The sequence below is a fragment of the Penicillium oxalicum genome, chromosome I (assembly GCF_001723175.1).
Source record: "Penicillium oxalicum strain HP7-1 chromosome I, whole genome shotgun sequence".
NCBI lineage: Eukaryota > Fungi > Ascomycota > Eurotiomycetes > Eurotiales > Aspergillaceae > Penicillium > Penicillium oxalicum.
Window position 1 is genome coordinate 3,321,501 of NC_064650.1, and position 12,682 is coordinate 3,334,182.

The window sequence follows — 12,682 nt, forward strand, 5'->3', positions numbered from 1 at the left end:
CAGCAGGTCGGGTAATCAGGCATCAATCCGACTCGTTTCCTGCGTGATCAGACACAGGAACTTGATGCGCGTACGGCCAGGTTCTTGTCTCACGAACACGTACATATTTACCAATGGGGCAGTGATTCATCAAAGTTCATAATGACCGTACCGCAGGTAAAGCTGCAGCTGGAGAGCCCAGACCGTCGAGTTTGAATTGATGTCTGAGATCATGGACCTCGTTCCCCGATCACGACGGTTCCAAATTGATAAAAATAGGAGGGGGGCGTGACGCAGCCCCCCCACAAAACGTGTTCGCTGGACCAGTCAGTCCATTTTTGGTGGAGCGTGTCGATCGAAATAGTGCGGCTGTGCTTCCAATTCCACTCGACAAACCAACATGGTGATGCACAACCAACCTTAACGAGAAGACGTGGGACCCCAAGCAAATAACCTTGAAAGACGGACTCCAACCTGCCGCGCTTGTTGTTGTCCCACTTTGTTTTCCCCATTGTTTACCTCCCCCATTCACATTCCCGAACACCAACCTCGATCCCAGTTCGACCAGACTGAACGCACGCTCGACACCTAGAATCTCTCCTTTGTCATCCCTGCAGGGCGCCTCTTTGGCATTTACCCTCGATTTTCAATCACAGGGAGACGATTGCGGCAGATCCTGTCCGCGCATATCAAATCCTCAAGACTGGCAATCTCAGCTCTCACCATGAGGTCTCGAGCGTCGGTCAAACCGTCCGACTATCCGTCCCTCCCCTTTCATGGCATTCGCTCCATCATCTTCCTCTCCTCTCTCGTGGTCGCCATCATCCTGGCGACCTTCACCTATCATCTTCACGCCGATGGCTACAAACTTCCTTTTGCATTTCTCATCGTACGTTTCTCGCCTCGCTTCCATCTCAACCCTTGTTCTCCAGACTCCCTGCGATAGTAATATCGGGCCTGCAACTAATTACATAAACTCAGCTTCTCCTCGCCACCGTCCTCTCCCTTCTAACCATCATCACCACCGCCCTCGTCAACTGCACCTGCCGTCTCTCCCCCAAACTCTCCCTCTTCACCAACATTCTCCCCCTCATCATCTGGCTCCTCGCCCTCGCCATTCTATCCTACAGCATGTCCGGCACAATTCTCACCGCATGCACCACAGAGTACTGGGCTACCGCGACCGGCATCTCCGTCTGTCGCACCTACAAGACCCTCTTCGCATTCACCGTCCTCAGCACAGTCGGACATATTGCCGCCATCTGGCTGGATGTGGTGGTGCGCCGGCGCCAGACCCGTCTTGGGGCTTATGATCCCATGGCGAGTACAGCAACGGTCGGGGAAGATCCGTGGGATGTCAAGTTGGTGGAGAGAAGAGACTCGGCGGTCGGAGGACAGTATGATGGAGTGCCTCCACCGAGGGAGATCGGAGATGGTGCATCGCGGATGCGCTTCCAGAACGGGTATCATCATCCCGCCGAACAGACGGGATATGATCCGGCGGCGTATCGTTGAAGCGGTCGGAGAGGAATGACGTTTGGGACTTCAGGCCCTTGCCTGGGTGTGCATAGAATGGGCATTTCTTGGCAATTATTGTACGGTGGGGTTTCTAAGAAGGTTTTCCGCGGGCGGATCACGTATAGAGCGATGGTGTTGGCGTTGGTGCGTGAGATGCCAAACCATGAGGTCTTTGCTGGCCGTGCACATTGTTACTGGCTAGATATGGAAGTATTTGTCGCGGGCTGCAGTCGCGGGGATGGAAAAATCCCATCCCTCAGAGCCATCAAAAGTGTTGAAACAGACCTGGCGACTTGTTTGAACTTTCTGTTTCTTATGAACATTCAACGACGTACACAATGAACTAGCCCCAATCGCAGCTTGAGAGACAGGGTAAAAAGTGGGATTCAGAGCAAAGAGAATATTATGACGCTTGATATTGACGAGATAGAGGGGGAGGTATTTTGGAAGGAAATCATTGAGCATGTGGGAATTACCGGCGTTTACATGATGACCTCGTTGGCAACATCCTAGAGCCAAATTTGTCAGTCAGAAACCCGAGCCCGAAATATTTCCAGTCGACACGCCTAGGCACGATCGTTTTCGCTTCACTTACACGCTTAAGCTCCTTGTACGGCAGGCAGACACAGTTCTGCACGCGGACTTCGTCACCAACGGCACACTCCTTACCCAGGATGGTGATGCTCTGCACCTTGACACCTTGCTTGATGATGCTGGTGGAGTGGCTGCCCACCGGGATGGGGGTGCCTTCCACACGAGCCCAGGCGCCAACACGGCTACTCCAGCCGATAATCGAGTGCATGACACAGGCATCATGACGAATCTCCGAGTCCTCCAAAACAATTGAATCTTTGACACGGGCACCGGCGCCAACGACCACACGAGCGCCAATCGAGACGTTCGGACCGAGCTTGGCGGTAGGGTCAACGGTAGCGGTGGGGTGGATGTAAACGGGGGGCACAATGGTCGCAGAGGGAGGGGTGAGTTCCTCCGACTGCGCCTGGAAGGCCTTCTGCAGGTAGAGCGCGTTGGCGGGCACGGCCGAGCCGGCAGTCTTGATCTGTCGCCAGAAGTCCTTGGTCTCGTGGACGAAGAATCGGTTGCTGTCGGCCAGGTCGGAGAGAATATCCTGCTCCAAGCGCAAAACCTCATTCTTCTCGCCATCCTCATCCTCACCGGTGACGAAAGAAGACTCAAGGTTATCCGAGGAAGGGTAGGACAGGAAGCGGGGGCGGGTGGTGCGGCGCTTGATGGCACTGCGAATCGCGGGGAAAATGCATTCCGTAGCAAACAGGTAAACCCCGCAATTGATCAAGTTGGAAATGTGCGACTCGGGTTTTTCGACGTAGTGCAGCACGCGCTTGGTGTGGGAATCGGAAACGATGCAACCAAAGTTGGATGCAGCCTCGTTGGTGACGCGCGTACCCAGAATGACGGCCTCTGCATCCTTCTCCTCGAACAGACGCAGCATCTCACCCAGAGGGAACGAGCAGCAGACATCGGCGTTCAGCACCAAAAGGCGCTCGGGCTTACCCTTGAGGATCGCATCGCGGAAATGGTACAGACCGCCTGCGGTACCCAACGCTGTGTATTCTCGAAGGTACTGAATCCGGAACTGAGGGAACTCCTTTGCCGCATCTTTGATGAAGTCCCGGAAGACAGACTCGTCGTAGTATCCAATCAGAATGACTTCGCGCACATCGTCGACCTTCGTGATGGCCTTCAAGCAGTGGTTGATGATCGGGTGACCGGCGACTTCGAACAGGGGCTAGATGCGGCGGGGGAGACAGAGGCGTCTGGATCAGCTTGGTCCCTCAGACACCTTTCGTGAACAATGATCGTGATAGACGAAATCGACGGCAATATATACCTTGGGAACATCGAGCGACAATGGGCGGAAACGAGTGCCTCGAGATGGGCCTCCAACCTGTTGACCTGTTTAGTTTCGTATACCACCGACAGCGATGAGGCGGGATCCTCGCGAAGAAACTCACCAAGATAATAGCCTTGGTTGAAGAGTGATGCGAGTCACCACGAATTGGTACGTTCAGCATGATGAGTTGGGACGATAGGAAGACAGATCGGATGAATGACAAAAACAAAGACCAACACAGGCGGGAGACAGCGTTCCAAAAGGTGGCCTGAAATTCCGAGGCGACCTGATTGAGAGCTATGAGTGCCAAGACGACGCTTGCGGTGGTGGGGGTCCAGGAGAGCTCACCTGACGTGGAATCGAGAACGTGGGAAAGACCCAATCGTGGGGCGTGCGGCCAACTGGCGACCCTTGTGGATCCGCTCCCACGGGGACCATCAGGGACGGAATCGGCTCTGTATTTACAATCTTGGTGGATACTGCTTTTTCCTTTCCCGTATGATCTTGACAGTACAAGTGCTATTTCAAATGAATTGATATTACCGAAGGCTGTCTGAATTCTATGGTGCAAATCTCGAACGGCACGGTCAATGTCATCTCATGCAGGGCTTGACGGCCTAGTGTCAACATACTAGTATCCGAAGGGATTCAGCAAAAAGACTTTCGGAAACCGACTTGGCAAGCACCCCTCGGACACTCGTTCTCTCCACATGATTATGGCGGAGTATTGAGAATCTCTTCATTTGCCCACTCTTCCATCATGGGATAGCTGTCGGACACGTCATCATCGGTAGGCTGAATTGACTGGATCCAATCCTGCGCTCTACTCAACTTTTCTCGCTCCCGAACCAACTCTCCGCGCCGTCGCTCTCGCTCAGGATCCTCGGCCATGAGACTTCTGCAGTTATCGGGAGCTGAGGGGACAAAAAAATGGTGCTCAGCGAGGTACGACGATCAGTGGCCCACGAAATCACTTACACTTGATTTTCAATTCGCAATTGATGACCTCAACCAATTGCGCCCGACACTTGCCGATGATCTTAGTGTGCGCTGACTGGCAAATCACATCCAAAAACCGCGAGCTTGCAATCTCGTAGTATCCATGTGAGTCCTGTCAAAAATCCCACTTCAGTGACTGCTCAAATGCTTTTGATGGTTTTGCATCACCCACCGCCATCATTTCGATCTCTTGCACAAACTCATCCGGACCAAGGTCTTTGATGATCTTGGCAATCTTAGACTCATCGTCGACGTCACCACCAGCTCTACGGAGAATGCCACGCGCTCGTGCTCGATTGCGTCCGGAGATCAAAGACTGCAGAGCGTTCTTCGAAGCAATCTTGTGTCGAGCCTGAGCCATCGTAAACGGCTTATCATACTCGATTTGAAATTGCGCCCTGACATAGCTCAGAAATTCAGTCTGGCACTCGTTGACAAATTCGTTGATTACACGGCTCAGTTCGCGGTAGAGACCCGTTTGGTGATACTGGGCAATGACCGCGTCGAGACATTTAGTAAGTATCCTTATGACGATCGAGCAAGTCGCGGCCACAAAGACGCTTGCAAGCTCACACCAGTGCTTGATGGATGCTCTATTCAAAGACTCAATCACGGTAGGGTCAACATGATTCGGGATGCCAGCTGAGCCGGATTCCTCTCTAAACCCTCGAATCTCACGAGGATGGAACTTGCGGACTGCCTCCGTATACTTGTCGAAAACTCCGTCGATCAAATACAGTTTCGTGGGTGCCTGAGGAGTCGTCGGGGATTCAGGAGGCGTCAAATCGCTTTCGTGTTTGCGCTTCAATCGATTGGCCTGCGGTGAGCTTCCAGATGCATCTTGAAGGCCTTTCGTGTCCAGGTCTGACGAGAGGACTCCGACGACAGTCGGTCTGGTGACCCTCAACGCAGTTTGAAAGTCCATGCCAAGCCGATTCCAATATCTTAGGAACATCTTGCGGGTGGCCTCATTTTCGGAGCTGCCAGTCAAAGTTTGATTCAGCTTGGTTTTGAGGACCGAAACCGTGTCCCAGACGGTGTATTGGCTGTTCTCGGTAGGTGGACTGGGAAGTTTCTTGAGCTCCTCGTTGACACGGTCCGCTTTCTCGTTGATTTGTGAGATAATGGACGGCAGGCATCTCCGAATTTGGTTCATCAAGATTTCTTTCAGTGCCTCCTGAAGTCTCCGAACCCCAAAGCGATGTTCAAACTCAGACATGCGCCCCAGCCAGCATGATTTGCGAAAGAAATCCTCCTCTTCTCTGCGGGCTTGCGCATGATCCACGTTGGGGTCTGGGTTGTTTCGTACCACAAAGTACCCATGCCCAAGCTTGAACTTTTGACCGGCAAGTATCTCTCTCCACTGTTCAAAAGATTCCACCTGCGAAGCACGGTCTGGTTTTGTAAGCACACCCAGAGTACGTTCTTTGGCAGTCTTGATGTCACGAATTAACCTGGCGGCACAGGAATTGGTCGCGTCATCCGTCATCGTCAGAGTGAGAAGAATGATGCAATTCTCTTGAGACACGTAGAACTTGACCAAATTCTCGACGAGTGAAACGAGATACTTCTCATTGTCATGTTCGGGCTGGCTGATTACCCCAGGAAGGTCATAGAATGACAAGGCTGGAAATTTGGGTCCAGAGATGTCCAGCCGAACAACATTCGGCGAGAATTTGACATCTGTATTTTCCTCAACACCTTGGTTCCTTCCAGGCTTGTAGATATTCGAAGGTTTTTTTGGATTCAAGATGGCAATCTGCGCCCACTTAATGGCTTCTTGCACCTCGGATCTGTCGTACAGTGTGATGAAGATCTCCTCATCCCGACCAGCACGTGGAATCCAAGGACCGAGAGACTGGATTCGTTTCTGGGCCCGCGATGTTCTCGATTCTTCGTACAAATATCGGCGGGAAAGATACACGATGCACTTCCATGGCTCGCCCGGCTTGCTTTCCGAGAGATTAATCTCCATGGGACAACGAGTGCAAGTTCCCGCACTTCGAGGCACCTGAATCTCAGAGATCCCCTCGATGAGGGAACTCTTTCCAGTACTCTGGTCACCAACCACGCAGATTTTTGGCAGTGCAATCTTGTTGTCTTCGATCCCGATACGACTAAGCTCCTGTATCTTCCCGACAAGAGTCTGCATGTCCAGAGTCATGACATCAATCCCGTGTGACTCGACTGGAGGGCTATCTTCAATAAACGGCTCTCCAATTCGCGGCTCCGTGTGTGACCAATGCTGATCATCATCCATCGAAATGTCATAAGGATTGTCTCTCTCTTTCTCTTGGTCGGCATGCTTTGTGGAGGACGTATGGGCATCGTTGGCCGCATCATGTTCAAAGCCGGCTTTGTAGCCGATCCTTGACTTTTTATGGACATGAGTAGGGGGCAAGCAGATTTTGTGATCTCCAATCCTGTCACTTAAATTTGACCCAGAATTCCTCGAGGGTCGGCGAACGCAATAGCAAAGAAGATAATGGACATTTCTGGGGATTCGAACCTTAGGTTAGCTAGGTATATGGGTTCCCGGAAGCGGGTATCAAGTGAGCTATCTACTGATGTAGCCTGATTGAAAGTTCCACCTGGAAGTTCCGCGGAAGTTGTCACTACTATATCGCGCGTTTGAAGGCAAGTGCCGTCTCACTTACCTTTCAAGAATTGGCCTCCAGATACCGCTTGAACCTACGATTCTCGATTTTGACTACCCAAATTGACCCAAGTAGCTACACATAGTCTCTTACATGAATTCAAGAAAATTATATCATAGTGGGGAAATGTTCATGCACTACCACCGTCAGCTACGGTCATTGACAACCAAACCTCTCAATTATTTTGGATTTGAGTTTGAAAATCGATTATGAATTTTCTCATACTATAAAAGCCACGTTGACTTGATCCTTCTCTAATGCTCACCCGTAATCTCGGGTCATCATGTCTTCACTATCTAATATGGGGCAAGACATGATGCAATTGTGTATTTGCAGTAAGACGCAGGGAGCTCACTTTTCTGCGCAGTTGGATTGATGCTTTTAATTCATTCATAGATAGAATACATTGGTGCTCACTACATTAGCCGAAAGAGACTTCGGCGGGTCCATAGATACCGATTTCGCGTGGAGAAGATATGCATTAAATCAGTTTGGTCAAGGCAAATCCTTGGACCATACATCAAAGGCACACAAAGGACCTACTGACACCTCTTGTCCTATGATGCATACACCGGGCAGCAGCCCAGGCCTGAGCGTGTCTCTAGGTTCCAATTCATTCTTGAAAATTGATTTACAACATACCAGGCATATATGTATTGATTTGCATGTACATAAATAAGGTGCAGTTAGCAAGTACTTGTCAATCAGGCTTTTGGGTCATGGAAGAGACTGTCCAGGGACCTCGACAAAAGCTTATTCAACACCTCATAGTTGAATTGACAGTCTGGATACGTTCGAGTCGAAGCAAGCCACCCCAGACTTTTTGATCCTTCGCCACCCATAGTCCTCACAAACGCCAAATGTTTCGCCGTGGATGGATACATTCAATTTCTACAAGACAATGCTTCGTCATGCATCATGAGCCCAATCAGCCTTCACGTTTGAGTCCGATCCCGCAACCTCGGAGGGCCCCACATATATGCCCTAAGCCCTATGTCCAGATCGGGAACAGTCAAGGAAGAATCAGACATCTCAATGGGAAGGATGAACCTGAAAAATGGCAGAAACTAGTTCGGGAAAAACAAGTTTCCTAGCATCGATGTGATATTCTTTTTGAGTCACGTTTCGTAGATCTGACAGTAGTACGAGGACAGAGCTTCGTGACTCATGGATCTCTAGGGGCGGCTTTGGTATCTATAAGGCCGAATCGGGCGGACCCCGCCATGACTCCCGCCCAAAATTTCCACGCGCCCCTCCATTGATCCGCTTTCCTCCATCCATCTTTTCCATCAACTTCAGAAAGCAGTCAACATGGCGGATCAGAACACTGTCAAGGAGGCTGAGGCCTCCATGGCCAACCTGCAGCTTGACTCTGTCACTGGCGAAATGGTCTCCAAGTCGGAATTGAAGAAGCGCCTGAAGCTCCGCGAGAGGGAAGCCAAGAAGAAGGAGAAGGTGGCTGCCGCTCCTCCCAAGGCCCAGAAGAAGACTTCTGCGGAGGAAGAAGAGGCCAATTTGACTCCCAATGTACGTTATAATTATGAAACATGTATATCATTGTCTTCAGTCCCCGGCGATTACAGCTCTCACATGGAGTTCTTTTCGTGGACACGCAACTCATTCCGCACTTTGGCGCAAGAAGTAACGAGCTAACATTCTACCCTGTTAAAGCAATACTTTGAAATCCGAAGCAAGAGGGTCCAGAAGATGTTTGAGACCAAGAACCCAGACCCCTACCCCCACAAGTTCCAGGTCACTACCGATCTTCGCGATTTTCTCAAGGATTACGACAGCCTCAAGAAGGGCGAGGAGAAGCCAGATGTTCCCATCCGACTTGCTGGTCGTGTTTATACCAAGCGCGCGTCCGGTCCCAAGCTCATCTTCTACGACCTGCGTGCCGAGGGCAAGAAGGTCCAGGTCATGTGCCAGGCTCAAAATGCCACTGGCGGCGTCCCATTCGAGCAGCAGCATGAGCACCTCCGCCGAGGTGACATTATTGGTGTGGTTGGATACCCCGGTCGTACTTCGCCCAAGAACCGTGACGATGGCGAGCTTTCCATTTTCGCTTCAGAGGTCGTGCTTCTCGCCCCATGCTTGCACGCCATTCCCTCGGAGCACTACGGATTCCAGGATAAGGAGCTTCGCTTCCGTCAGCGCTACTTGGATCTTATCATGAACGACAGCACCCGCGAAGTGTTCCGCACTCGCGCCAAGATTATCAGTTACATCCGAAACTTCTTGGACAACCGCGACTTCACTGAGGTTGAGACCCCGATGATGAACCAAATTGCGGGAGGAGCTACTGCCAAGCCCTTTGTTACTCATCACAATGATCTGGATCAGAAGGTACGTCGCCAATTCCATCCCGTAAATCGGATGTACGCTGACTAGGAAATAGATGTTCGTCCCCCTTGCCCGATAGTCTAGGCCTAGTAACCTACTAACAACACCCAAAATGATCAGGTACATGCGCATTGCTCCCGAGCTTTACTTGAAAATGCTTATCGTCGGTGGTCTTGAGCGTGTGTATGAGATGGGCCGCCAGTTCCGCAATGAGGGCATTGATCTTACCCACAACCCTGAGTTTACTACCTGCGAGTTCTACTGGGCTTACGCCGATTACAACGATGTGATGGACCTGACCGAGGAGCTTGTCTCGGGCTTGGTGAAGCACGTCACCGGTGGCTACGAAACCAAGTTCACCACTCAAAGTGGCGAGGAGTACAACATTAACTGGAAGGCTCCTTGGCGCCGTATTGAGATGATCCCCGGTCTCGAGGAAGCTACAGGAGAGACCTTCCCTCCCGCAGACCAGCTTCACACTGCTGAGACGGGCGAGTTCCTTAAGCGCGTTCTTAAGAAGATGAACGTCGAATGCACACCCCCATTGACAAATGCCCGCATGTTGGACACCTTGGTCGGAGAATTCCTGGAGAGCACTTGCATCAACCCAACCTTCATTATGAGTCATCCCGAAATGATGTCTCCTCTCGCCAAGTACCACCGCAGCAAGCCTGGTCTCTGCGAGCGTTTCGAGGCCTTCGTTGCCACTAAGGAGATTTGTAAGTTTTAAGGTCTCAGTTCATAGGAGACTGGCCGCGATAGGCCTGTGGACATGATGCTAACTTGGCCCACAAAATTCAGGCAACGCATACACCGAGTTGAACTCCCCCGCTGTCCAGCGTGAGCGCTTCGAGGAGCAGGCACGCCAGAAGGAGCAAGGCGATGACGAGGCTCAATTGATTGATGAGAACTTCTGCGCGTCTCTCGAATATGGACTGCCTCCCACTGGTGGCTGGGGTATGGGCATTGACCGCTTGGTGATGTTCCTTACCAACAACTACAGCATTAAGGAGGTGCTGGCCTTCCCCATGATGAAGGAGGACAAGACTGCGCACCACGGCAAGTCTGTCCTGGAAGCCGCGAGCAGCAAGCCCCAGCCAGAGGAGGGTGACCGTATGATACTAGTCTCTTGCAACTTTCACGAACCTATTTCACTGACGATGAACCTGCAGCCAACTAATAAGTAAAAATGATCGAAAGTCACCGCGCAACACCTCTGCCACCGCATCGATTCCAGAAATAGAAATGGTGGCGGGTGCTTCCAGAACGGCGAAGTGGGATCCTACCCGATATGCACGGTGATTTCTTTTTCCAACAAGAAGACGACATTGAACGACATCCAACACAAAAACACATCTGAGTTGTGTCACGGAAAAGTGTGATTGCCGAAGAACACAATCACTCGACATTCTTACTACTAAATTTTCAAGAGCAAATGAATCTGAATGACCATTGTCAATATTTCTGCAAACATCGGGAGAGGACCCCAAGTTTTCATCAATTTTAGATTAACACTGGAATCTTCCGTCAGATTGTTTGCTTTCTGCTTCACGCTCCTTTCCATTATAATTAGGTCCTCTTCCAGCCCTCTCTATTCCTCCCTCTTGATTTTACTTATCACGGTGGTCCTCAATCTCTTCATCTTGCAACTTAGACTTCAAACCTTGCCTCATCTCCGTTCTCTCACCCGAATTTGCCTTGTCCACCACGCGCAATGATTCCTTACCGTGGGCCTCCTAAGCCTGCAGCTCGGAAGAGTTCTTTCCCTGAGCATCCCAATAACAAGCGGCGGCGTCTTCCAGGCTCGCCGTTGCCGGAATTTATGAATCGCTGCATCGGGATCAGCTCCATGAACATGGTTACGCGTCAGCCTTCCGAAGCCCGAGAGGTGCCCGTGGACGTCACTCATGCTCCGACTGCGACATTGGAGGTTGCATATCAACCGGCGGGTCCGGAGACAGAGGTTCGTCTTAGCGCTCACACGAATTCTCTTGATGGTGACCTACTGGACTTGTTCTTACTTCTCTGCTAGGCTGATAAGCTTCTGGGCTACCCACTTCGCCACGCCGAGCATGTACGTGAAGACTTTGAGTTCACCGCGTTGTTCATTGTTCGGCTTATGAATATCGAAACTGATAAAAACAGAAACCCCCCGGCATCCAGGGACCTCCGTTGTTGCCGCGAGCGTACTGCTCCCGAGAGAACAGCCGACAAGCCGAGGACCGCGAAAGTGCTCAAACAGGTATGCTCATTCCAACTCAACGCAAATCTGGTTGTGTATTAATACCATCAATGGTAGAGCTAGCTCCGAGCCCGGCAGGAAGTTGCAGCCCGCAAGATCGATACGGATCTTTGCCTGTCCCGGGGGTTCACGAACGTTCATCAGTCATCAGCAACCGGCTCTTGTCAACGCAAGGCGAGTCCACACGAGCGTCACCTCAGATCCCCTGTTCCTCCCCATCTCGACCATTCGTGATTCCACGAGAAGAGCTTGCCATCCAAGTCGTCGACTTCGAGGACCTGGCCGCGCACACAGCCAAGTGTGACGTGTGTGACAAAAGAAACACAGACGGCATGTGGCGGTGCAAGCCTTGCGGATGGCAGTGTTGTCGTCGGTGTCTGGCGGAACGATGCGGAGATCGCTCACACCCCAAAGCGGGTAACCTTCACGTCCCACGAGACATGGTCAAGAAGATTTCCTCCGGCTATGCGGCAGCTGACCCTTTTCGACCTGTTTCGTCTGCTTCCCAGCCAGACCAAAGTTCACACGAGTCCACCTCTGCGCCGACTGTGACCACCGACGAACAGGCGGCTCGTCTCCTCAATATTATGCGGAGCGACAATTGGGAGCGACGCGAGCGGATGCCTATGAGGATGCTCAATAATGCTGCGGCTCCCGCTCCCATCCAGCGTGCCGTGGAGGCCAACCGTCAACGAACTGACAAGAGGATGGAGGTTCCATCTGAGATCGGCCAGGATGGAACGGTGGATCTCGAGAACCTGCCTGACCACCTCGTCAATGTACGTCGCAATCCATCCCGAAGGGCGAGACCCGCTGACATGAAGGAGTGAAGTCGCGTGGTGGGAGCGGACCCAAATCGCGGGCGAAAAGATGACTCTATGGAATTAGGACCGGGGGAGAATGAAGTAGGAAATTTGAGTTGATCTTGATTGATTCTCTCGACCTAGTAAGCTAGACCGACGTAGTGCGCAGAAAGTAATTTTACAAGGGGCTCCGACCAATGGTGATGAGCCGAGGTGGGAATGGAGATGGTATCAGAACAACAAGGCTATGTATCGCAATCGTCGGCCT

At 51.6% G+C, this 12,682-nt stretch overlaps 5 protein-coding genes across 5 annotated transcripts; 3 read left to right on the forward strand and 2 right to left on the reverse strand.

The window, feature by feature from the left end:
- Nucleotides 1–703: 703 nt before the first annotated feature.
- Nucleotides 704–1,494, forward strand: POX_a01080 (uncharacterized protein; the record flags this gene model as incomplete). The annotated part of the gene is made up of 2 exons (XM_050110010.1): nucleotides 704–868; nucleotides 961–1,494. The coding sequence occupies 2 exons, from the start codon at nucleotides 704–706 to the stop codon at nucleotides 1,492–1,494; spliced, it is 699 nt and encodes a 232-aa protein (XP_049973778.1).
- A 485-nt stretch (nucleotides 1,495–1,979) lies between these two features.
- On the reverse strand, nucleotides 1,980–3,551 carry POX_a01081 (putative mannose-1-phosphate guanyltransferase; the record flags this gene model as incomplete). The annotated part of the gene is made up of 4 exons (XM_050110011.1): nucleotides 1,980–2,006; nucleotides 2,093–3,265; nucleotides 3,368–3,424; nucleotides 3,492–3,551. The coding sequence occupies 4 exons, from the start codon at nucleotides 3,549–3,551 to the stop codon at nucleotides 1,980–1,982; spliced, it is 1,317 nt and encodes a 438-aa protein (XP_049973779.1).
- Nucleotides 3,552–4,084: 533 nt separating this feature from the next.
- Nucleotides 4,085–6,862, reverse strand: POX_a01082 (uncharacterized protein; the record flags this gene model as incomplete). The annotated part of the gene is made up of 4 exons (XM_050110012.1): nucleotides 4,085–4,284; nucleotides 4,349–4,481; nucleotides 4,542–6,792; nucleotides 6,837–6,862. The coding sequence occupies 4 exons, from the start codon at nucleotides 6,860–6,862 to the stop codon at nucleotides 4,085–4,087; spliced, it is 2,610 nt and encodes an 869-aa protein (XP_049973780.1).
- A 1,475-nt stretch (nucleotides 6,863–8,337) lies between these two features.
- On the forward strand, nucleotides 8,338–10,549 carry POX_a01083 (Lysine--tRNA ligase cla4; the record flags this gene model as incomplete). Its single annotated transcript, XM_050110013.1, has 5 exons — nucleotides 8,338–8,553; nucleotides 8,698–9,404; nucleotides 9,490–10,088; nucleotides 10,171–10,482; nucleotides 10,542–10,549. 5 exons carry the CDS (start codon nucleotides 8,338–8,340, stop codon nucleotides 10,547–10,549), a joined length of 1,842 nt encoding a protein of 613 aa, XP_049973781.1.
- Nucleotides 10,550–11,083: 534 nt separating this feature from the next.
- Nucleotides 11,084–12,441, forward strand: POX_a01084 (uncharacterized protein; the record flags this gene model as incomplete). The annotated part of the gene is made up of 4 exons (XM_050110014.1): nucleotides 11,084–11,332; nucleotides 11,402–11,443; nucleotides 11,515–11,611; nucleotides 11,669–12,441. The coding sequence occupies 4 exons, from the start codon at nucleotides 11,084–11,086 to the stop codon at nucleotides 12,439–12,441; spliced, it is 1,161 nt and encodes a 386-aa protein (XP_049973782.1).
- Between the last annotated feature and the right edge of the window lie 241 nt (nucleotides 12,442–12,682).